This window comes from Lissotriton vulgaris, chromosome 11 (assembly GCF_964263255.1).
Source record: "Lissotriton vulgaris chromosome 11, aLisVul1.2, whole genome shotgun sequence".
Lineage (NCBI taxonomy): Eukaryota > Metazoa > Chordata > Amphibia > Caudata > Salamandridae > Lissotriton > Lissotriton vulgaris.
In genome coordinates, this window is record NC_141699.1 from 85,287,867 (window position 1) to 85,310,025 (window position 22,159).

The 22,159-nt window shown below is 52.9% G+C and overlaps 1 protein-coding gene across 1 annotated transcript in view; it reads right to left on the reverse strand.

Moving 5' to 3' along the window:
* Nucleotides 1-20,451, reverse strand: part of LOC147679010 (uncharacterized) — a 397,880-nt gene extending 377,429 nt beyond the window's left edge. Inside the window, exon 1 of the mRNA XM_086942737.1 lies at nt 20,297-20,451. Coding sequence (XP_086798863.1) covers nt 20,297-20,380 — 84 coding nt within the window. The 5' untranslated portion in view covers nt 20,381-20,451. The remainder of the gene's footprint in view (nt 1-20,296) is intronic.
* Between the last annotated feature and the right edge of the window lie 1,708 nt (nt 20,452-22,159).

A 22,159-nucleotide genomic window follows, 5' to 3' on the forward strand; every position in this document is an offset into this window, starting at 1 on the left:
GGTATTACCAAGGTTTATCGCAAATGCGATAAAAAACGGCTGCAATGCAGGAATATCACTGAAAAGTCAGTGATATTCATGCATTACCGAGCTAATGCTCTTAGCCATGTTATCCACCTCCCAGTAGATAACATGGCTAAGAACTGCTCAAAGCAGGTGTTAGCTTTTGGAGATATTCGCGCTTAGCGCGAATATCTCCAAAAGTTGGTAATAGGAGATAGCGATGTTAGCGACGGTTTCCAGTCGCTAACATCTTGGCACCCCCACTTTGCATGTCATTAGTGATAAATATCACTGACATGCAAAGTGGGGCCCAAGATGGTCGCTATCTCCTACTAGCTGTCGCTAACTGGTGTTAGCGACAGCTAGGTAATAGGGAGATAATTTTATCTCCGCTTTCTTGGCTTTTAAAGCCAAAAAAGCGGAGATAAACCCCCTTGATAATATGCCCCTTAGAGACTTAGAATTTCTGGCACAAGTCTTAAAATGTAACAATAAGTATTAATCCCTTTAAGTTATTTGCCAAAAATTATTAAACCAATTTATATTGTATTGCAGTGTAGTGCATCATCATTCTTTTATTGCAATTACGAAATAAACATCAATAAAAAAGTAATCTGGGATTTGAAACTGTTCCAAGCTGCTTTGAGCAATATTTATAAAATCGCTTACAAAAAGTTTAAATGTAATACTTTATGCAAATAAAATTGTATTTTAATAAATAGAGAAAGGGTTAATTTGTATGAAAAATATTTGGATAAACACAGGGTTGTGCATCTTTTCCTTAGAAAAGTCTGCTCTTTCCGCTACTAGTGTGTTTCTGATAAGCAAAGTGTGTTTAAATGCAAAGTGTGTTTAAGACTGCAGTACCACCTCCTGTCTACGGGGGCAGAGCGAGCAAAAATATAAACACACTTGATGAAACACAGGTCCCCACAAGGCAATTTTTTTAAAAGTTGTAAAATTTGACACAGATGTTCCTGAAGTCATTTTTTATTATTTAGAAGACATTGCCTTGTGGGGACCTGGGTTCAGGTCCCCACAGTGCAATCAAGTCCCCACAGCGTGAGTGTGTTATCACACCCAAGTCCCCACAAGGATAGTAACACAAACCCACACACACACACACACACACACACACACACACACACACACACACACACAGTGCAGCCTCTCTCCACACACACACCCAGTGCAGCCTCTCTCCACACACAGTCACACACCCAATGCAGCTTCTCTCTCCACACATCCAATGCAGCCTCTCTCTTCACACACAATGCAGTCTCTCGCTCTCCACATAAGCACACTCCACACGGCCTTTCTCTCCACATAAGCACGCTCCACACTGCCTTTCTCTCCACATAAGCATGCTTCACGCGGCCTCTCTCTCCACATAAGCACGCTCCACGCGGCCTCTCTCTCCACATAAGCACACTCCACGCGGCCTCTCTCTCCACATAAGCACGCTCCACGTGGCGTCTCTCCACATAAGCACGCTCCACGCAGCCTCTCTCTCCACATAAGAACGCTCCATGCGGCCTCTCTCTCCACATAAGCACGTTGCATGCGGCCTCTCTCTCCACATAAGCACACCCCATGCAGCCTCTCTCTCCACATAAGCACCAACCCTGCAGTCTCTCCCTCCACATAAGCACCAACCCTGCAGTCTCTCTCTCCACATAAGCATGCTCTGTGAAGTCTTTCCCTCCACATAAGCACCAACCCTGCAGTCTCTCTCCACCTAAGCACTCTCCCTGCAGTCTCTCTCTCCACATAAGCACGCTCCCTGCAGTCTCTCTCTTCACATAAGCACGCTCCCTGCAGATTCTCTCTCCACATAAGCACGCTGCATGCAGCCTCTCTCTCCACATATGCACACTCTGTGCAGTCTCTCTCTCCACATAAGCACACATCATGCAGTCTCTCTCTCCACATATGCACACTCTGTGCAGTCTCTCTTTCCACATAAGCACGCTGCATGCAGTCTCTCTCTCCACATAAGCACGCTGCATGCAGTCTCTCTCTCCACATAAGCACGCTGCATGCAGCCCCTCTCTCCACATAAGCACGCTGCATGCAGCCTCTCTCTCCACATAAGCACGCTCTGTGCAGCCTCTCTCTCCACATAAGCACGCTCCGTGCAGCCTCTCTCTCCACATAAGCACGCTCTGTGAAGTCTTTCCCTCCACATAAGCACCAACCCTGCAGTCTCTCTCCACCTAAGCACTCTCCCTGCAGTCTCTCTCTCCACATAAGCACGCTCCCTGCAGTCTCTCTCTTCACATAAGCACGCTCCCTGCAGATTCTCTCTCCACATAAGCACGCTGCATGCAGCCTCTCTCTCCACATATGCACACTCTGTGCAGTCTCTCTCTCCACATAAGCACACATCATGCAGTCTCTCTCTCCACATAAGCACGCTCCCTGCAGTTTCTCTCTCCACATAAGCACGCTCCCTGCAGTCTCTCTCTCCACATAAGCACGCTGCATGCAGTCTCTCTCTCCACATAAGCACGCTGCATGCAGCCCCTCTCTCCACATAAGCACGCTGCATGCAGCCTCTCTCTCCACATAAGCACGCTCTGTGCAGCCTCTCTCTCCACATAAGCACGCTCCGTGCAGCCTCTCTCTCCACATAAGCACGCTCCCTGCAGTCTCCCCCTCCACATAAGCACCAACCCTGCAGTCTCTCTCTCCACATAAGCACGCTGCATGCAGTCTCTCTCTCCACATAAGCACGCTGCATGCAGCCCCTCTCTCCACATAAGCAGACTCCATGCAGCCCCTCTCTCCACATAAGCACGCTGCATGCAGCCCCTCTCCACATAAGCACGCTCCATGCAGCAACTCTCTCCACATAAGCACGCTCTGTGCAGTCTCTCTCTCCATATAAGCACGCAGCATGCAGTCTCTCTCTCTCCACATAAGCACGCTGTGACCCGGTCCCTGTTTCACCCCCGCCTGGACTGTGCCCCCCTGAAACCTTACCGTTGTCAAGGACTTCCCACTCACGCACTTTTAGACTACCCCCTCGGGTCCGTAACAGTGTCAGAGCGAACAGCATGACCCACAGTGCCCCGCCCCTCTCTCTGTTCCAGGAACCTATCACCGGGCCTCAAGCACCTGAAGTACGTCACCGTGAACTCGGAAGTCCCACCCCGGAGGCAGCGACAGCACCAGTGAAAAGCGAACGCCACTGTGAGGACGAGGTCGGAGCATTGTGGCAGGATACTCAGACTGGTGTTGGAGAGCGAGAGGAAGAGCAAGCCGAAGAAGACGAGTGGACGGAGGACTGGTGGAGCCCTTGAGGAGGTGGCTGAAGAGCGGCCGTGGCTCACTGGAGAGCTACGGCGGACCGCGTGAGTAGCGTAACCCTCCCCGTGAGCACGCTAGGTGCTCTGTGTATATATTGTATAGTTCTCTCACCTTTAGGCACTTGTCGCACGTTAAAACTGCACTGTGATTATTGTAAAGCACTTCACCTTGCAAACGCCCCTCTTCCCGTCACCGTCACCCTAACACTCTTTTCTCTGACCTACCTCCCTATCTTTCGGTACGTTCCACTTCCCCGTAGAACCCTCCCTCACTAGACCTTCCTTTTCTTCCCACGCACGTCCTGGTGTCGGTGTCAGCATACGTTTTGAGACCCGGTTCGGTCTAACGGTCCCTTCTTTCTCTTATTGCCCTCCGAGGTACCTCCCCAGCAACGGAGACGAAGAACATCCTGGGACCCTGCAAGCAGAAGATCGTCGACCAGGAAGAACCATCCCATCTTGCCGGACTACCTTTAAAATCCTGTCTGTTGACTCTCGTACCAATAAAAACCAACTATAGCCCACTACATTCGGCCTCCTTGCCTGATTTTCCGGCCCGCGACACCCCCACGATCACACACGCTCTCTGCAATCTCCTGCTCTACATAAGCACGCTGCATGCAGCCTCTCTCTCCACATAAGCATGCTGCATGCAGCCCCTCTCTCCACATAAGCACGCTGCATGCAGCCCCTCTCTCCACATAAGCACGCTCTGTGCAGTCTCTCTCTCCATATAAGCACGCAGCATGCAGTCTCTCTCTCTCCACATAAGCACGCTCTCTGCAATCTCCTGCTCTACATAAGCACGCTGCATGCAGCCTCTCTCTCCACATAAGCACGCTCTGTGCAGTCTCTCTCTCCACATAAGCACGCTGCATGCAGCCTCTCTCTCCACATAAGCACGCTCTGTGCAGTCTCTCTCTCCACATAAGCACGCAGCATGCAGTCTCTCTCTCTCCACATAAGCACGCTGCATGCAGTCTCTCTCTCTACATAAGCACGCTCTGTGCAGTCTCTCTTTACATAAGCACGCAGCATGCAGTCTCTCTCTCTCCACATAAGCACGCAGCATGCAGTCTCTCTCTCTCCACATAAGCACGCTCTGTGCAATCTCTCTCTCCACATAAGCACACTGCATGCAGCCTCTCTCTCCACATAAGCACGCTCTGTGCAATCTCTCTCTCCACATAAGCACGCTCCCTGCAGTCGCGCTCTCTCCACATAAGCACGCTCCACGCGGCGTCCCTCCACATAAGCACGCTCCACGCAGCCTCTCTCTCCACATAAGCACGCTCCATGCGGCCTCTCTCTCCACATAAGCACGTTGCATGCGGCCTCTCTCTCCACATAAGCACACTCCATGCAGCCTCTCTCTCCACATAAGCACCAACCCTGCAGCCTCTCCCTCCACATAAGCACCAACCCTGCAGTCTCTCTATCCACATTAGCATGCTCTGTGCAGTCTTTCCCTCCACATAAGTAAGCATGGGCGAATTTTGCGAATCTCGCGTTCGCGAATTTTGCGGATTTGCGAACTCGCAATTCGCAAAATCCGCGAATTCTCGCGAATTTGCGGATTTTTTTTTGTGTGTGTTCGCGCGGGTTTCTGCCAGTTCGCGAGGGTTTTGTACAATTTCGCAAACGCGAACTTACCTGTCGGGTCGCAAGTTTCGCGAACTTGTTGTTTCTACGTGTCCAGCCTGTTTGGGACACTCTTCTTCATCACTGCCACTCTCTGTCACCACTGCCACTCTCTGACTACTCATGCCACCCTCTGGCCCACCCATGCCACCCTCTGTTTCATCACAGCACCCTCTGGTTGTCCAGTCAGTGTACATTATTGTGGCAAAGCAAGCACACCTTCCCTGCCTCAAGTGACCTGAATTAATTTGGGGCTGATTAATGTGTCACAGAATATTTTTTTTGCTGGCACCTGCTTCCTTAGTGCTTCCTGATTAGTGATCTTTTGCACTTGCTAAGTGCTTTCATTGTTGCAAAATTAGTTACAACACCTGCCCTGCCCCAACTGACAATAATGAATTAGGGGCTGATTAATGGATTTGAACTTCCAGCCTGGCTCCTGCTTGTCTCCCTTAGCTGTAATTCAGGACCTTTGTGGCATATGTGTAACTATTCTGAGGTTCAAAGCAGGGTCACATAATAGTTGCAACTGGCAACTGAACTCTGGAGGGGCCCCTCAGGAAGCACTACAGGAAATGGCTACTAATGATGAGCCTGAACTTTTGAACCTGGTAAGTAGTTTCAGTTTTGCTAAGATCGTATTTCTGCAATTTTGCGCTTATTCGCGGGGCGCAAAGTTGTACTGGGAAGCCGCGAACTCACGCGAACAGTGCGAGCAAGCCATAAAATCCGCTGCTCGCGGATTTGCGGATTTTGCGGGAGATTCGCGAATCTCGCGGATTGCGAATTTACCGAAAATCCGCAAAATCCGCGAGCGAAACGGATTTTCCGCCCATGCTTACACATAAGCACCAACCCTGCAGTCTCTCTCCACCTAAGCACTCTCCCTGCAGTCTCTCTCTCCATAAGCACGCTCCCTGCAGTCTCTCTCTTCACATAAGCACGCTCCATGCAGATTCTCTCTCCACATAAGCACGCTCTGTGCAGTCTCTCTCTCCACATAAGCATGCTGCATGCAGTCTTTCTCTCCACATAAGCACGCTGCATGCAGCCTCTCTCTCCACATAAGCACGCTCTGTGCAGTCTCTCTCTCCACATAAGCACGCTGCATGCAGTCTCTCTCTCCACATATTCACGCTGTATGCAGTCTCTCTCTCCACATAAGCACGCAGCATGCAGCCTCTCTCTCCACATAAGCATGCTCTGTGCAGCCTCTCTCTCCACATAAGCACGCTGCATGCAGCCTCTCTCTCCACATAAGTACGCTGCATGCAGCCTCTCTCTCCAAATAAGCACGCTGCATGCTGCCTCTCTCCACATAAGCACGCTGCATGCAGCCTCTCTCTCCACATAAGCACGCTGCATGCAGCCTCTCTCTCCACATATGCACACTCTGTGCAGTCTCTCTCTCCACATAAGCACACATCATGCAGTCTCTCTCTCCACATATGCACACTCTGTGCAGTCTCTCTTTCCACATAAGCACGCTGCATGCAGTCTCTCTCTCCACATAAGCACGCTGCATGCAGTCTCTCTCTCCACATAAGCACGCTGCATGCAGCCCCTCTCTCCACATAAGCACGCTGCATGCAGCCTCTCTCTCCACATAAGCACGCTCTGTGCAGCCTCTCTCTCCACATAAGCACGCTCCGTGCAGCCTCTCTCTCCACATAAGCACGCTCTGTGAAGTCTTTCCCTCCACATAAGCACCAACCCTGCAGTCTCTCTCCACCTAAGCACTCTCCCTGCAGTCTCTCTCTCCACATAAGCACGCTCCCTGCAGTCTCTCTCTTCACATAAGCACGCTCCCTGCAGATTCTCTCTCCACATAAGCACGCTGCATGCAGCCTCTCTCTCCACATATGCACACTCTGTGCAGTCTCTCTCTCCACATAAGCACACATCATGCAGTCTCTCTCTCCACATAAGCACGCTCCCTGCAGTTTCTCTCTCCACATAAGCACGCTCCCTGCAGTCTCTCTCTCCACATAAGCACGCTGCATGCAGTCTCTCTCTCCACATAAGCACGCTGCATGCAGCCCCTCTCTCCACATAAGCACGCTGCATGCAGCCTCTCTCTCCACATAAGCACGCTCTGTGCAGCCTCTCTCTCCACATAAGCACGCTCCGTGCAGCCTCTCTCTCCACATAAGCACGCTCCCTGCAGTCTCCCCCTCCACATAAGCACCAACCCTGCAGTCTCTCTCTCCACATAAGCACGCTGCATGCAGTCTCTCTCTCCACATAAGCACGCTGCATGCAGCCCCTCTCTCCACATAAGCAGACTCCATGCAGCCCCTCTCTCCACATAAGCACGCTGCATGCAGCCCCTCTCCACATAAGCACGCTCCATGCAGCAACTCTCTCCACATAAGCACGCTCTGTGCAGTCTCTCTCTCCATATAAGCACGCAGCATGCAGTCTCTCTCTCTCCACATAAGCACGCTGTGACCCGGTCCCTGTTTCACCCCCGCCTGGACTGTGCCCCCCTGAAACCTTACCGTTGTCAAGGACTTCCCACTCACGCACTTTTAGACTACCCCCTCGGGTCCGTAACAGTGTCAGAGCGAACAGCATGACCCACAGTGCCCCGCCCCTCTCTCTGTTCCAGGAACCTATCACCGGGCCTCAAGCACCTGAAGTACGTCACCGTGAACTCGGAAGTCCCACCCCGGAGGCAGCGACAGCACCAGTGAAAAGCGAACGCCACTGTGAGGACGAGGTCGGAGCATTGTGGCAGGATACTCAGACTGGTGTTGGAGAGCGAGAGGAAGAGCAAGCCGAAGAAGACGAGTGGACGGAGGACTGGTGGAGCCCTTGAGGAGGTGGCTGAAGAGCGGCCGTGGCTCACTGGAGAGCTACGGCGGACCGCGTGAGTAGCGTAACCCTCCCCGTGAGCACGCTAGGTGCTCTGTGTATATATTGTATAGTTCTCTCACCTTTAGGCACTTGTCGCACGTTAAAACTGCACTGTGATTATTGTAAAGCACTTCACCTTGCAAACGCCCCTCTTCCCGTCACCGTCACCCTAACACTCTTTTCTCTGACCTACCTCCCTATCTTTCGGTACGTTCCACTTCCCCGTAGAACCCTCCCTCACTAGACCTTCCTTTTCTTCCCACGCACGTCCTGGTGTCGGTGTCAGCATACGTTTTGAGACCCGGTTCGGTCTAACGGTCCCTTCTTTCTCTTATTGCCCTCCGAGGTACCTCCCCAGCAACGGAGACGAAGAACATCCCGGGACCCTGCAAGCAGAAGATCGTCGACCAGGAAGAACCATCCCATCTTGCCGGACTACCTTTAAAATCCTGTCTGTTGACTCTCGTACCAATAAAAACCAACTATAGCCCACTACATTCGGCCTCCTTGCCTGATTTTCCGGCCCGCGACACCCCCACGATCACACACGCTCTCTGCAATCTCCTGCTCTACATAAGCACGCTGCATGCAGCCTCTCTCTCCACATAAGCATGCTGCATGCAGCCCCTCTCTCCACATAAGCACGCTGCATGCAGCCCCTCTCTCCACATAAGCACGCTCTGTGCAGTCTCTCTCTCCATATAAGCACGCAGCATGCAGTCTCTCTCTCTCCACATAAGCACGCTCTCTGCAATCTCCTGCTCTACATAAGCACGCTGCATGCAGCCTCTCTCTCCACATAAGCACGCTCTGTGCAGTCTCTCTCTCCACATAAGCACGCTGCATGCAGCCTCTCTCTCCACATAAGCACGCTCTGTGCAGTCTCTCTCTCCACATAAGCACGCAGCATGCAGTCTCTCTCTCTCCACATAAGCACGCTGCATGCAGTCTCTCTCTCTACATAAGCACGCTCTGTGCAGTCTCTCTTTACATAAGCACGCAGCATGCAGTCTCTCTCTCTCCACATAAGCACGCAGCATGCAGTCTCTCTCTCTCCACATAAGCACGCTCTGTGCAATCTCTCTCTCCACATAAGCACACTGCATGCAGCCTCTCTCTCCACATAAGCACGCTCTGTGCAATCTCTCTCTCCACATAAGCACGCTCCCTGCAGTCGCGCTCTCTCCACATAAGCACGCTCCACGCGGCGTCCCTCCACATAAGCACGCTCCACGCAGCCTCTCTCTCCACATAAGCACGCTCCATGCGGCCTCTCTCTCCACATAAGCACGTTGCATGCGGCCTCTCTCTCCACATAAGCACACTCCATGCAGCCTCTCTCTCCACATAAGCACCAACCCTGCAGCCTCTCCCTCCACATAAGCACCAACCCTGCAGTCTCTCTATCCACATTAGCATGCTCTGTGCAGTCTTTCCCTCCACATAAGTAAGCATGGGCGAATTTTGCGAATCTCGCGTTCGCGAATTTTGCGGATTTGCGAACTCGCAATTCGCAAAATCCGCGAATTCTCGCGAATTTGCGGATTTTTTTTTGTGTGTGTTCGCGCGGGTTTCTGCCAGTTCGCGAGGGTTTTGTACAATTTCGCAAACGCGAACTTACCTGTCGGGTCGCAAGTTTCGCGAACTTGTTGTTTCTACGTGTCCAGCCTGTTTGGGACACTCTTCTTCATCACTGCCACTCTCTGTCACCACTGCCACTCTCTGACTACTCATGCCACCCTCTGGCCCACCCATGCCACCCTCTGTTTCATCACAGCACCCTCTGGTTGTCCAGTCAGTGTACATTATTGTGGCAAAGCAAGCACACCTTCCCTGCCTCAAGTGACCTGAATTAATTTGGGGCTGATTAATGTGTCACAGAATATTTTTTTTGCTGGCACCTGCTTCCTTAGTGCTTCCTGATTAGTGATCTTTTGCACTTGCTAAGTGCTTTCATTGTTGCAAAATTAGTTACAACACCTGCCCTGCCCCAACTGACAATAATGAATTAGGGGCTGATTAATGGATTTGAACTTCCAGCCTGGCTCCTGCTTGTCTCCCTTAGCTGTAATTCAGGACCTTTGTGGCATATGTGTAACTATTCTGAGGTTCAAAGCAGGGTCACATAATAGTTGCAACTGGCAACTGAACTCTGGAGGGGCCCCTCAGGAAGCACTACAGGAAATGGCTACTAATGATGAGCCTGAACTTTTGAACCTGGTAAGTAGTTTCAGTTTTGCTAAGATCGTATTTCTGCAATTTTGCGCTTATTCGCGGGGCGCAAAGTTGTACTGGGAAGCCGCGAACTCACGCGAACAGTGCGAGCAAGCCATAAAATCCGCTGCTCGCGGATTTGCGGATTTTGCGGGAGATTCGCGAATCTCGCGGATTGCGAATTTACCGAAAATCCGCAAAATCCGCGAGCGAAACGGATTTTCCGCCCATGCTTACACATAAGCACCAACCCTGCAGTCTCTCTCCACCTAAGCACTCTCCCTGCAGTCTCTCTCTCCATAAGCACGCTCCCTGCAGTCTCTCTCTTCACATAAGCACGCTCCATGCAGATTCTCTCTCCACATAAGCACGCTCTGTGCAGTCTCTCTCTCCACATAAGCATGCTGCATGCAGTCTTTCTCTCCACATAAGCACGCTGCATGCAGCCTCTCTCTCCACATAAGCACGCTCTGTGCAGTCTCTCTCTCCACATAAGCACGCTGCATGCAGTCTCTCTCTCCACATATTCACGCTGTATGCAGTCTCTCTCTCCACATAAGCACGCAGCATGCAGCCTCTCTCTCCACATAAGCATGCTCTGTGCAGCCTCTCTCTCCACATAAGCACGCTGCATGCAGCCTCTCTCTCCACATAAGTACGCTGCATGCAGCCTCTCTCTCCAAATAAGCACGCTGCATGCTGCCTCTCTCCACATAAGCACGCTGCATGCAGCCTCTCTCTCCACATAAGCACGCTGCATGCAGCCTCTCTCTCCACATAAGCACGCTGCATGCAGCCTCTCTCTCCACATAAGCACGCTGCATGCAGCCTCTCTCTCCGCATAAGCACGCTGCATGCAGCCTCTCTCTCCGCACAAGCACGCTGCATGCAGCCTCTCTCTCCACATAAGCACGCTGCATGCAGCCTCTCTCTCCACATAAGCACGCTGCAAGCAGCCTCTCTCTCTCCACATAAGCACGCTCTTTGCAGCCTCTCTCTCCACATAAGCACGCTGCATGCAGCCTCTCTCTCCACATAAGCACGCTCCATGCAGCCCCTCTCTCCACATAAGCACGCTGCATGCAGCCTCTCTCCACATAGGCACGCTCCATGCAGCAACTCTCTCCACATAAGCACGCTTCACGCGGCCTCTCTCTCCACATAAGCACGCTGCATGCAGCCTCTCTCTCCAGTCTCCACATAAGCGTGCTCCGTGCAGCCTCTCTCTCCACATAAGCACGCTTCACGCGGCCTCTCTCTCCACATAAGCACGCTCTGTGCAGCCTCTCTCTCCAGTCTCCACATAAGCACGCTCCGTGCAGCCTCTCTCTCCACATAAGCACGCTTCACGCGGCCTCTCTCTCCACATAAGCACGCTTCACGCGGCCTCTCTCTTCACATAAGCACGCTCCGTGCAGCCTCTCTCTCCAGTCTCCACATAAGCACGCTCCGTGCTGCCTCTCTCTCCACATAAGCACGCTTCACGCGGCCTCTCTCTCCACATAAGCACGCTCCGTGCAGATTCTCTCTCCACATAAGCACCCTCCGTGCAGTCTCTCTCTCCACATAAGCACAAAGCATGCAGTCTCTCTCGCCACATAAGCACGCTCTGTGCAGTCTCTCTCTCTCCACATAAGCACGCTGCATGCAGTCTCTCTCCACATAAGCACTCTGCATGCAGCCTCTCTCTCCACATAAGCACGCTCTGTGCAGTCTCTCTCTCCACATAAGCACGCTGCATGCAGCCTCTCTCTCCACATAAGCACGCTGCATGCAGCCCCTCTCTCCACATAAGCACGCTGCATGCAGCCTCTCTCTCCACATAAGCACGCTGCATGCAGCCGCTCTATCCACATAAGCACGCTGCATGCAGCCTCTCTCTCCATATAAGCACGCTGCATGCAGCCTCTCTCTCCACATAAGCACGCTGCATGCAGCCTCTCTCTCCACATAAGCACGCTGCATGCAGCCTCTCTCTCCACATAAACACGCTGCTGTGCTGCCTTGCCTTAATTATTTGTCTTGTGCTTGATTGTGCCGGTGCCATTGCCAATCAGCTCGCGTTTTCAGTGCTTGTGCCCCATTCCTCTTTCGATTTCGGCTCGCAGCCATCCTTTTTGTTGTTTATTTTTGAGCCTCCCTGCCCGGCTCCCCACCCCGCCCCGGCCTCCCAGCTGCTCCGCCCTCCCACTGATACTGCAGACTCCGATCCCGGGATAGCGCTGTGACCGTCCTGATCCGTTCAGAAGCGGTCACTCCTCACGCTGCTCCCAGCTCCCTGAGTGGTATCGTAGCGCCAGACGGCATAAAAGACTGCTAAATTGCATTGAATTAAATTGCATTGCTCATGCTACCAGTAGTGCCTGAATGCACAATAGATTTGTAAAATAGCGCTATAGTTCGAAAGTGCGCTTTGTTTATGATTATACTGTGCTGCCTTGCCTTCATTATTTGTCTTGTGCTTGATTGTGCCGGTGCCATTGCCAATTAGCTCGCGTTTTTAGTGCTTGTGCCCCATTCCTCTTTCGATTTCGGCTCGCAGCCATCATTTTGTTGTTTATTTTTGTGCCTCCCTGCCCGGCTCCCCACCCCGACCGCCTCCCAGCTGCTCCGCCCTCGCCCCTCCCCTACCACTATCGGCATATGTCAGATGCTTTTGCGTGCAGCGTTCACGCGCAGCGGTCGTGCCCCATGCGCGCCAAAGGTAAGCCCGTCTAAGCCCATCCGCGCCTGGACCGCGCCCAGCGCCAGACCCCTGGTCCTCGCATACCCCACTCCACCCACATAACGTACACCGCCGATACCCTCTTTGCCCTTAACCCCGACGCACACCACAATGCTGCGCAGCTACCCCAGGACACACCCATGGACCATTCGCCTGCCACTCCTGCAAGTTCACCTGCATCTGTACCCACACCAAATCCACTTCCTCCAAACACAGCTCCGACTCTAACCACCTGAAGTGCATCCTGCTGAACACCCGCTCGGACCACAGACACGCCACTGAACTCTGGGATCTACTCGACACTACATCGCCGGACGTCGCCTTCCTTACTGAAACATGGATGAACGCCTCATCAGCACCCGACATCGCCATAGCCATCCCGGACAATTATAAGATCATCCGAAAAGACCGCACCACCCAAACATGAGGAGGCATCGCCATCGTCCATAAGAACACCATCCGAATCATGACCAGCTCCGACGACAACCTCGCGGCCGCCGAACACCTTCACTTCCAGATCCACACCGACCCCAGGGCCACACTTAGAGGCACCCTCATCTACAGACCACCAGGAACCCGCACGCAATTCAACGAAGACATCACTCACTTCATCAGCCCACATGCCCTCACATCCGAGAACTACATCCTACTGGGAGACCTCAACTTCCACCTGGAAAAGAAACACGACAGCAACACCACCACCCTTCTGGACAACCTGGCCAATCACGGACTCAAGCAACTTGTTGACACCCCCACCCACTTAGCCGGACACACGCTCGACCCGATCTTCACCTCCAGCAAACACATCTCCTTCGATCACACCACAGCGCTTCATTGGACGGACCACAGCTGCGTCCACTTCAGCTACAGAAAGACCACGACTCACAACCCCCCACAACCTATTCCTCGAAGAAACTGGAACAAAATCACCACCGACCAACTCTTCACATCACTTAACCAAAACCCTCCTGCCATATCATCGGACCCAAACCAAGCAGCCACCAAACTCACACAATGGATCACCCACAGCGCTGACGAACTAGCACCCTTGAAAAACCACCAGATCAAACAAGGTAGCAAAAAGGCCCCCTGGTTCAACGATGACCTTAAGAAATCCAAGAAGTTATGTCGTACCCTCGAGAAATCCTGGAGAAAAAACCCAACCACTCACAACCTGGCCACCTTCAAAGACGCCATCCGCAAACACCACCAATTGATCCGATCCACCAAGAAATCAGCATTCAAGGACCGACTCGACAACAACGCCCACAACAGCAAGGAACTATTCAACATCGTCAAAGAATTTACCAACCCCATCGCCGGCACCAACGACATCACTCCCTCCCAAGACCTCTGCGACTCTTTATCCTCCTTCTTCCACAACAAAATCGCCGACATACATAACAGCTTTGATAACCAGCCCGAAGATCAGACCACTCCACCCACCTCCGAACCAAAACAGCACTCTCACAACCTTTGCGCCTGGAACCCAATCACTACTGAAGACACCATCCGCCTGATGAACTCCATCCACTCAGGTTCACCAACCGACCCATGTCCCCACCACATTTTCAACAAAGCAGACTCCATCATTGCACCCCATCTCCGCGATGTCATCAACTGCTCCTTCAACTCCGCTACCTTCCCGGAAAGCTGGAAACATGCCGAACTCAGCGCCCTCCTGAAGAAACCCACAGCAGACCCCTCTGAACTTAAAAACTACCGCCCCATCTCACTCCTCCCTTTCCCGGCCAAAGTCATTGAGAAAGCCGTCAATAATCAGCTCGCCGCCTTCCTCGAATCCTACAAATCCCTCGACCCTTCACAATCCGGATTCCGAGCCAAACACAGCACTGAAACCGCCCTCATCGCAGCTACAGACGACATCCGAACACTACTGGACACCGGAGAAACAGTTGCCCTCATCATACTTGACCTGTCCACAGCCTTCGACACAGTCTGTCATAACACCCTCATACAACGCCTCAGCAACGTCGGAATACAAGGAAAAGCTCTGGACTGGATCATCTCGTTCCTCGCCGGAAGAACCCAGAGAGTCCGCCTCCCCCCATTCAAATCAGAGGCCACCGAAGTCATCTGCGGCGTACCACAAGGATCATCGCTCAGTCCCACCCTCTTCAACGTTTGCATGAGCCCCCTCGCATCCATCGCGCGACAACACAACCTCAACATCATCTCCTACGCAGACGACACCCAGCTGATCCTCTCCCTCACCAAAGACCCAAACACCGCCAAAACCAATCTACACGAAGGAACGAAAGAAGTAGCCGATTGGATGAAGAACAGCCGTTTAAAACTAAACTCGGACAAAACGGAAGTCCTCATCTTAGGATCACCCCCTCTGCCTGGGACGACTCATGGTGGCCACCGGCCCTGGGTACGGCACCCATACCTACAGATCACGCACGTAACCTGGGCTTCATCCTAGACTCCTCCCTCTCGATGACCGGACAAGTCACCGCCGTCTCATCTTCATGCTTCAAGATCCTACGCATGCTCAAAAAAATATTCCGTTGGATCCCCACCGAAACAAGAAAGATAGTCACCCACGCACTGGTCACTAGTCGACTGGATTATGGAAATACCCTTCACGCCGGAACCACAGCCAAACTACAGAAAAAACTCCAACGCATCCAAAACGCCTCAGCCAGACTCATACTGGACATCCCCCGTCATGCTCACATTTCCGGCCACCTGAAAGACCTTCGCTGGCTCCCAGTAAACAAGAGAATCACATTCCGTCTCCTCACCCACGCACACAAGGCTCTCTACGACCTAGGACCTGAATGCCTCAACACACTACTATCCTTCTACACACCCACCCGCCAACTACGTTCATCCAATCAAGCCCTCACCGCAATTCCGCGCATCCATAGATCCACCATGGGAGGAAGATCCTTCTCCTACTTAGCAGCCAAGACTTGGAATTCTCTCTCCCACTCACCTCCGTCTTACGCAGAACCACCTCTCCTTCAGAAAGCAGCTCAAAACCTGGCTTTTCGATAAGTAATGCACCCAACCTCCCTCAAGCGCCTTGAGACCCTCTGGGTGAGTAGTGCACTATACAAATTACCGAACTTGAACTTGAACTCTCTCCACATAAGCACGCTCTTTGAAGTCTGTCTCTCCACATAAGCAAGCTGAATGCGGTCTCTCTCTCCACATAAGCATGCTGCATGCAGCTTCTCTCTCCACATAAGCACAATGCATGCAGCCTCTCTCTCCACATAAGCACGCTCTGTGCAGTCTCTCTCCACATATTCACGCTGCATGCAGCCTCTCTCTCCACAAAAGCACACTCCATGCAGCCCCTCTCTCCACATAAGCACGCTGCATGCAGCCTCTCTCCACATAAGCACGCTCCATGCAGCCTCTCTCTCCACATAAGCACGCTGCATGCAGCCTCTATCCACATAAACACGCTCCGTGCAGCCTCTCTCTCCACATAAGCACGCTCCCGGCAGTCTCTCTGTCCACATAAGCACGCTGCATGCAGCCTCTCTCTCCACATATGCACACTCCATGCAGCCCCTCTCTCCACATAAGCACGCTGCATGCAGCCTCTCTCTCCACATAAGCACGCTGCATGCAGCCCCTCTCTCCACATAAGCACGCTCCCGGCAGTCTCTCTCTCCACATAAGCACGCTGCATGCAGCCTCTCTCCACATAAGCACGCTACATGCAGTCTCTCTCCACATAAGCACGCTCCGTGCAGCCTCTCTCTCCACATAAGCACTCTGCATGCAGCCTCTCTCTCCACATAAGCATGCTGCATGCAGCCTCTCTCTCCACATAAGCACGCTGCATGCAGCCTCTCTCCACATAAGCATGCTGCATGCAGCCTCTCTCCACATAAGCATGCTGCATGCAGCCTCTCTCCACATAAGCATGCTCCGTGCAGCCTCTCTCTCCACATAAGCACGCTGCATGCAGCCTCTCTCCACATAAGCACGCTGCATGCAGCCTCTCTCCACATAAGCATGCTGCATGCAGCCTCTCTCCACATAAGCACGCTGCATGCAGCCTCTCTCCACATAAGCATGCTCCGTGCAGCCTCTCTCTCCACATAAGCACGCTGCATGCAGCCTCTCTCTCCACATAAGAACACTCCATGCAGCCCCTCTCTCCACATAAGCACGCTGCATGCAGCCTCTCTCCACATAAGCACGCTCCGTGCAGCCTGTCTCTCCACACAAGCACGCTGCATGCTGCCTCTCTCTCCACACAAGCACGCTCCCGGCAGTCTCTCTCTCCACATAAGCACGCTGCATGCAGCCTCTCTCCACATAAGCACGCTACATGCAGTCTCTCTCCACATAAGCACGCTCCGTGCAGCCTCTCTCTCCACATAAGCACGCTGCATGCAGCCTCTCTCTCCACATAAGCACGCTGCATGCAGCCTCTCTCTCCACATAAGCACGCTGCATGCAGTCTCTCTCTCCACATAAGCACGCTCTGTGCAGTCTCTCTTTACATAAGCACGCAGCATGCAGTCTCTCTCCCCACATAAGCACGCAGCATGCAGTCTCTCTCTCTCCACATAAGCACGCTCTGTGCAGTCTCTCTCCACATATTCACGCTGCATGCAGCCTCTCTCTCCACAAAAGCACACTCCATGCAGCCCCTCTCTCCACGTAAGCACGCTGCATGCAGCCTCTCTCCACATAAGCACGCTCCGTGCAGCCTCTCTCTCCACATAAGCACGCTGCATGCAGCCTCTATCCACATAAGCACGCTCCGTGCAGCCTCTCTCCACATAAGCACGCTCCCGGCAGTCTCTCTCTCCACATAAGCACGCTGCATGCAGCCTCTCTCCACATAAGCACGCTGCATGCAGTCTCTCTCCACATAAGCATGCTGCATGCAGCCTCTCTCCACATAAGCATGCTCCGTGCAGCCTCTCTCTCCACATAGGCACGCTGCATGCAGCCTCTCTCTCCACATAAGAACACTCCATGCAGCCCCTCTCTCCACATAAGCACGCTGCATGCAGCCTCTCTCCACATAAGCACACTCCATGCAGCCTCTCTCTCCACATAAGCACGCTGCATGCAGCCTCTCTCTCCACATAAGCACGCTCCGTGCAGCCTCTCTCTCCACATAAGCACACTCCATGCAGCCCCTCTCTCCACATAAGCATGCTGCATGCTGCCTCTCTCTCCACATAAGCACACTCCATGCAGCCCCTCTCCACATAAGCACGCTGCATGCTGCCTCTCTCTCCACACAAGCACGTTGCATGCAGCCTCTCTCCACATAAGCACGCTGCATGCAGCCTCTCTCTCCACATAAGCACGCTCCATGCAGCCCCTCTCTCCACATAAGCACGCTGCATGCAGCCTCTCTCTCCACATAAGCACACTCCATGCAGCCTCTCTCTCTCCACATAAGCGCGCTGCATGCAGCCTCTCTCTCCACATAAGCACGCTGCATGCAGCCGCTCTCTCCACATAAGCACGCTGCATGCAGCCTCTCTCTCCACATAAGCACACTCCATGCAGCCTCTCTCTCCACATAAGCACGCTCCTTGCAGCCTCTCTCTCCACATAAGCACGCTGCATGCAGCCGCTCTCTCCACATAAGCACGCTGCATGCAGCCTCTCTCTCCACATAAGCACGCTGCATGCAGCCTCTCTCTCCACATAAGCACGCTGCATGCAGCCTCTCTCTCCACATAAGCACGCTCCTTGCAGCCTCTCTCTCCACATAAGCACGCTGCATGCAGCCGCTCTCTCCACATAAGCACGCTGCATGCAGCCTCTCTCTCCACATAAGCACGCTCCATGCAGCCCCTCTCTCCACATAAGCACGCTGCATGCAGCCTCTCTCCACATAAGCACACTCCATGCAGCCTCTCTCTCCACATAAGCACACTCCATGCAGCCCCTCTCTCCACATAAGCACGCTGCATGCAGCCTCTCTCTCCACATAAGCACGCTCCGTGCACCCTCTCTCTCCACATAAGCACACTCCATGCAGCCCCTCTCTCCACATAAGCATGCTGCATGCTGCCTCTCTCTCCACATAAGCACACTCCATGCAGCCCCTCTCTCCACATAAGCACGCTGCCTCTCTCTCCACACAAGCACGTTGCATGCAGCCTCTCTCCACATAAGCATGCTGCATGCAGCCTCTCTCTCCACATAAGCACGCTCCATGCTGCCCCTCTCTCCACATAAGCACGCTGCATGCAGCCTCTCTCTCCACATAAGCACACTCCATGCAGCCTCTCTCTCTCCACATAAGCGCGCTGCATGCAGCCTCTCTCTCCACATAAGCACGCTCCTTGCAGCCTCTCTCTCCACATAAGCACGCTGCATGCAGCCGCTCTCTCCACATAAGCACGCTGCATGCAGCCTCTCTCTCCACATAAGCACGCTGCATGCAGCCTCTCTCTCCACATAAGCACGCTCCTTGCAGCCTCTCTCTCCACATAAGCACGCTGCATGCAGCCGCTCTCTCCACATAAGCACGCTGCATGCAGCCTCTCTCTCCACATAAGCACGCTCCACGCGGCCTCTCTCTCCACATAAGCACGCTCCACGCGGCCTCTCTCTCCACATAAGCACACTCCACGCAGCCCCTCTCTCCACATAAGCACGCTGCATGCAGCCCCTCTCTCCACATAAGCACGCTCTGTGCGACCTCTCTCTCCACATAACCACACTCCATGCAGCCCCTCTCTCCACATAAGCACGCTCCACGCAGCCTCTCTCTCTCCACATAAGCACGCTCCGTGCAGCCTCTCTCTCTCCACATAAGCACGCTGCATGCAGCCTCTCTCTCCACATAAGCACGCTCCATGCAGTCTCTCTCTCCACATAAGCACGCTCTTCCATGCGGTCGCTCTCTCCTCGTTACGTGAGCTCCTTCAGTATTGCCCACTCCGTCCCCTGTCAGCTCCCTGCATACACGGACTCTCCCATGTGAACTTCCTGCAGCCTCTCCCTCATTACCCCCCATCCCACCCCACCCCGAAGTAATCCTCGCCCTTCCATCTTCACGCCAGTCCCTGCAGCCCTGTGTCCCGGTACGATACCGTGGAAAAGTCAACTGGTCCCTTTTCATTTGTTTGTAGTTCAACCGACTAGAATGGGAAGACTAGACTACAAGTCCCAGCATGCTTCGTGTTGTTGGCTGTAAAACCAGGACTGACTCCGCTACTGTCATGCATGAGGCCAGTGCAGCACAATGTCACAGCCATGTGCACTCTCAGCAGCCACTCTTTCGCCCTAGCCCTCCTGTAACCTGCAGCCTTTCTACCCCCTTGCTCTCACCCCTACACCCCCTCTCCGAAAGAGCGCCCTGCGGTCTCCCTTACCCCGTGCATACCGGAGACCCTGTGCCCACAGACCTCCCTCCCTGCAGTAGCAAGTGCAGAGACGCACGAAAAGTTGCAAGCCCCTCGCTGCTGGTGGGTGGGGCACGATTCTCCATGCCTGTCACTCCTCGGGACCCCCTTCCTGGCTGTGGAGGGGTGAATGAACTGCGCTGGGAGAAGTGAGTGGGTGGTCGGCTTACCTTGCTCTCGCCATGCTCGGGGGTCCACAGACACAGAGCGGCCACCATCAGGACCCTGGCGGGGGCTCCCCCGAGGTCCCCCATCCTGCTCCGACTCCAGGGCTCACTTGGATGCTGGCGCTGCCTCTGCTGCCCCCCAGCCGGGACCCCTCTCTCCTCCCTCCGGCCGCGGTCCCTCCCCTCTCTGATTACCTGTCACTCTCCTCCTCCTCGGCCCCTCGACACGTCTCTCCCCCGGGCCCGTCAGCAAGCAGCCGGCCCCTTCCCGTCTGTTTTACTTTACACCCCACCCCTTTACACACCCCTTATGAAAACACAACTTTCAAGGCGTGCTCTCCCGCCCCTCAAACTCTAGGTACACAAACTCAGCATGCACCTCCCGTAACTCTCTCTATCTCTCCTCACCCCTCTTTCATTCACCCTCCATCACTTCAACACCGTGCTCCTCTACCCACCCCCTGCACCCCCTTCCGACCCCCAGCGCTCCCCTTCCACGGCAGCAGGGGCACTATTTTCCAGTTCAGTGTTTTTCCTTGACAACCCAATGTATTCTGGGAGTTGTAGTCTTTGTTCATTTCTGGTGGACCAACTTAATTGAAAGCAGTGGTTTGTAATAGGGAAGCCCTGGACTGGCGCCTGGTGTTTTTGGTGACATGGATTTATCTAGTAATCCCCCCCCCCCTTCTACCCTTGTAATCTCTTTTTTATCCCTCTCCCCACTCCTTCTCTGGCCCTCATCTTCCCCTCTCTCGTCTCACCACCTCTTCCAACCCTTACCTTCCTCTTCTAAGCTTCTCTTTTAGGTCTGGTTTTGACAGGGCAGCTGTCAGGACCAGCCCTAGGGCGGTTCGACCCGTGCCACCGCACCGGGTGCTGACTCTTCGAGGGGGCGCCGTATTTAAAGTATTTGATGCTTTTAAAAGCACCTGCTGCTGCATTGCTGGCCTCTGGCCATTTTCATACAACAATAAAAATGTAAAGTTAACTCTGCTGATTAATCTTCTAACTGGAGAGAGAATGTGTTTTGTCAAGTGGAAGTTTCAACTCATTTTTATAGAAGCACAGAGGGTTAATATCCCTTCTGCAAAGAATGTGTACCATGCAGATCACAAAGTGCATATGGTTTAAATAGATCAGTGTTTTTTTCAGAGAGATCCTTTTGTTACTAACAGTGTAGATATTACAATCCTAACATGGAACAGTGAAATGAAAGAGCTGCATGCAAACTGTAGGGTATAGATTAGAGAGTTATGATTTTTCCCTCCGTCTTTCATTATTCTAATGTTTCAAAAAGGGTTCATTTCATCAAAACAAAATCCTTATTATTAAATGTAACACCCAACCACGGGGTTATGTTTTAAATTCTGAGTCTGTGCTTCTCCAGACAAAGCTCTCTTAAGCTATACTGCCTACCTGTATGGATGGCATGTGACTCACCTGGTAGTCCTCTGTCTTAAGTAACATTTCCTATACACTGATTTACACACATATGTTTTATTGTCTCTATGTGTGTGAGATGTAAAGTGCTCCAACACCCTAAACTGGTATAGGCGGAGCTATATAACTAATCAAATACATCTGATAGATAGAGAGCGGTATATGGAGACTTGGGGGGCCCTGTTAATGGGTGGTAGTGAGGGAGTCGTTGGGGGCACCAACTAAACTAACATTGTGGCACAGGGCGCCACCAGTGCTAAAGCCGGCCCTGGCAGCTGTAGGCACACTTATATAATCACAGACAAAAAGCATCCAGAAGCCGCACTAAAGGTGGAGCGTTGACTCCGCCCACACGTTGATCCACTTGAGTACATAGCAAGGAACAATGGTTCCTGTGGACAATGTATATAATATATATTAATAGCT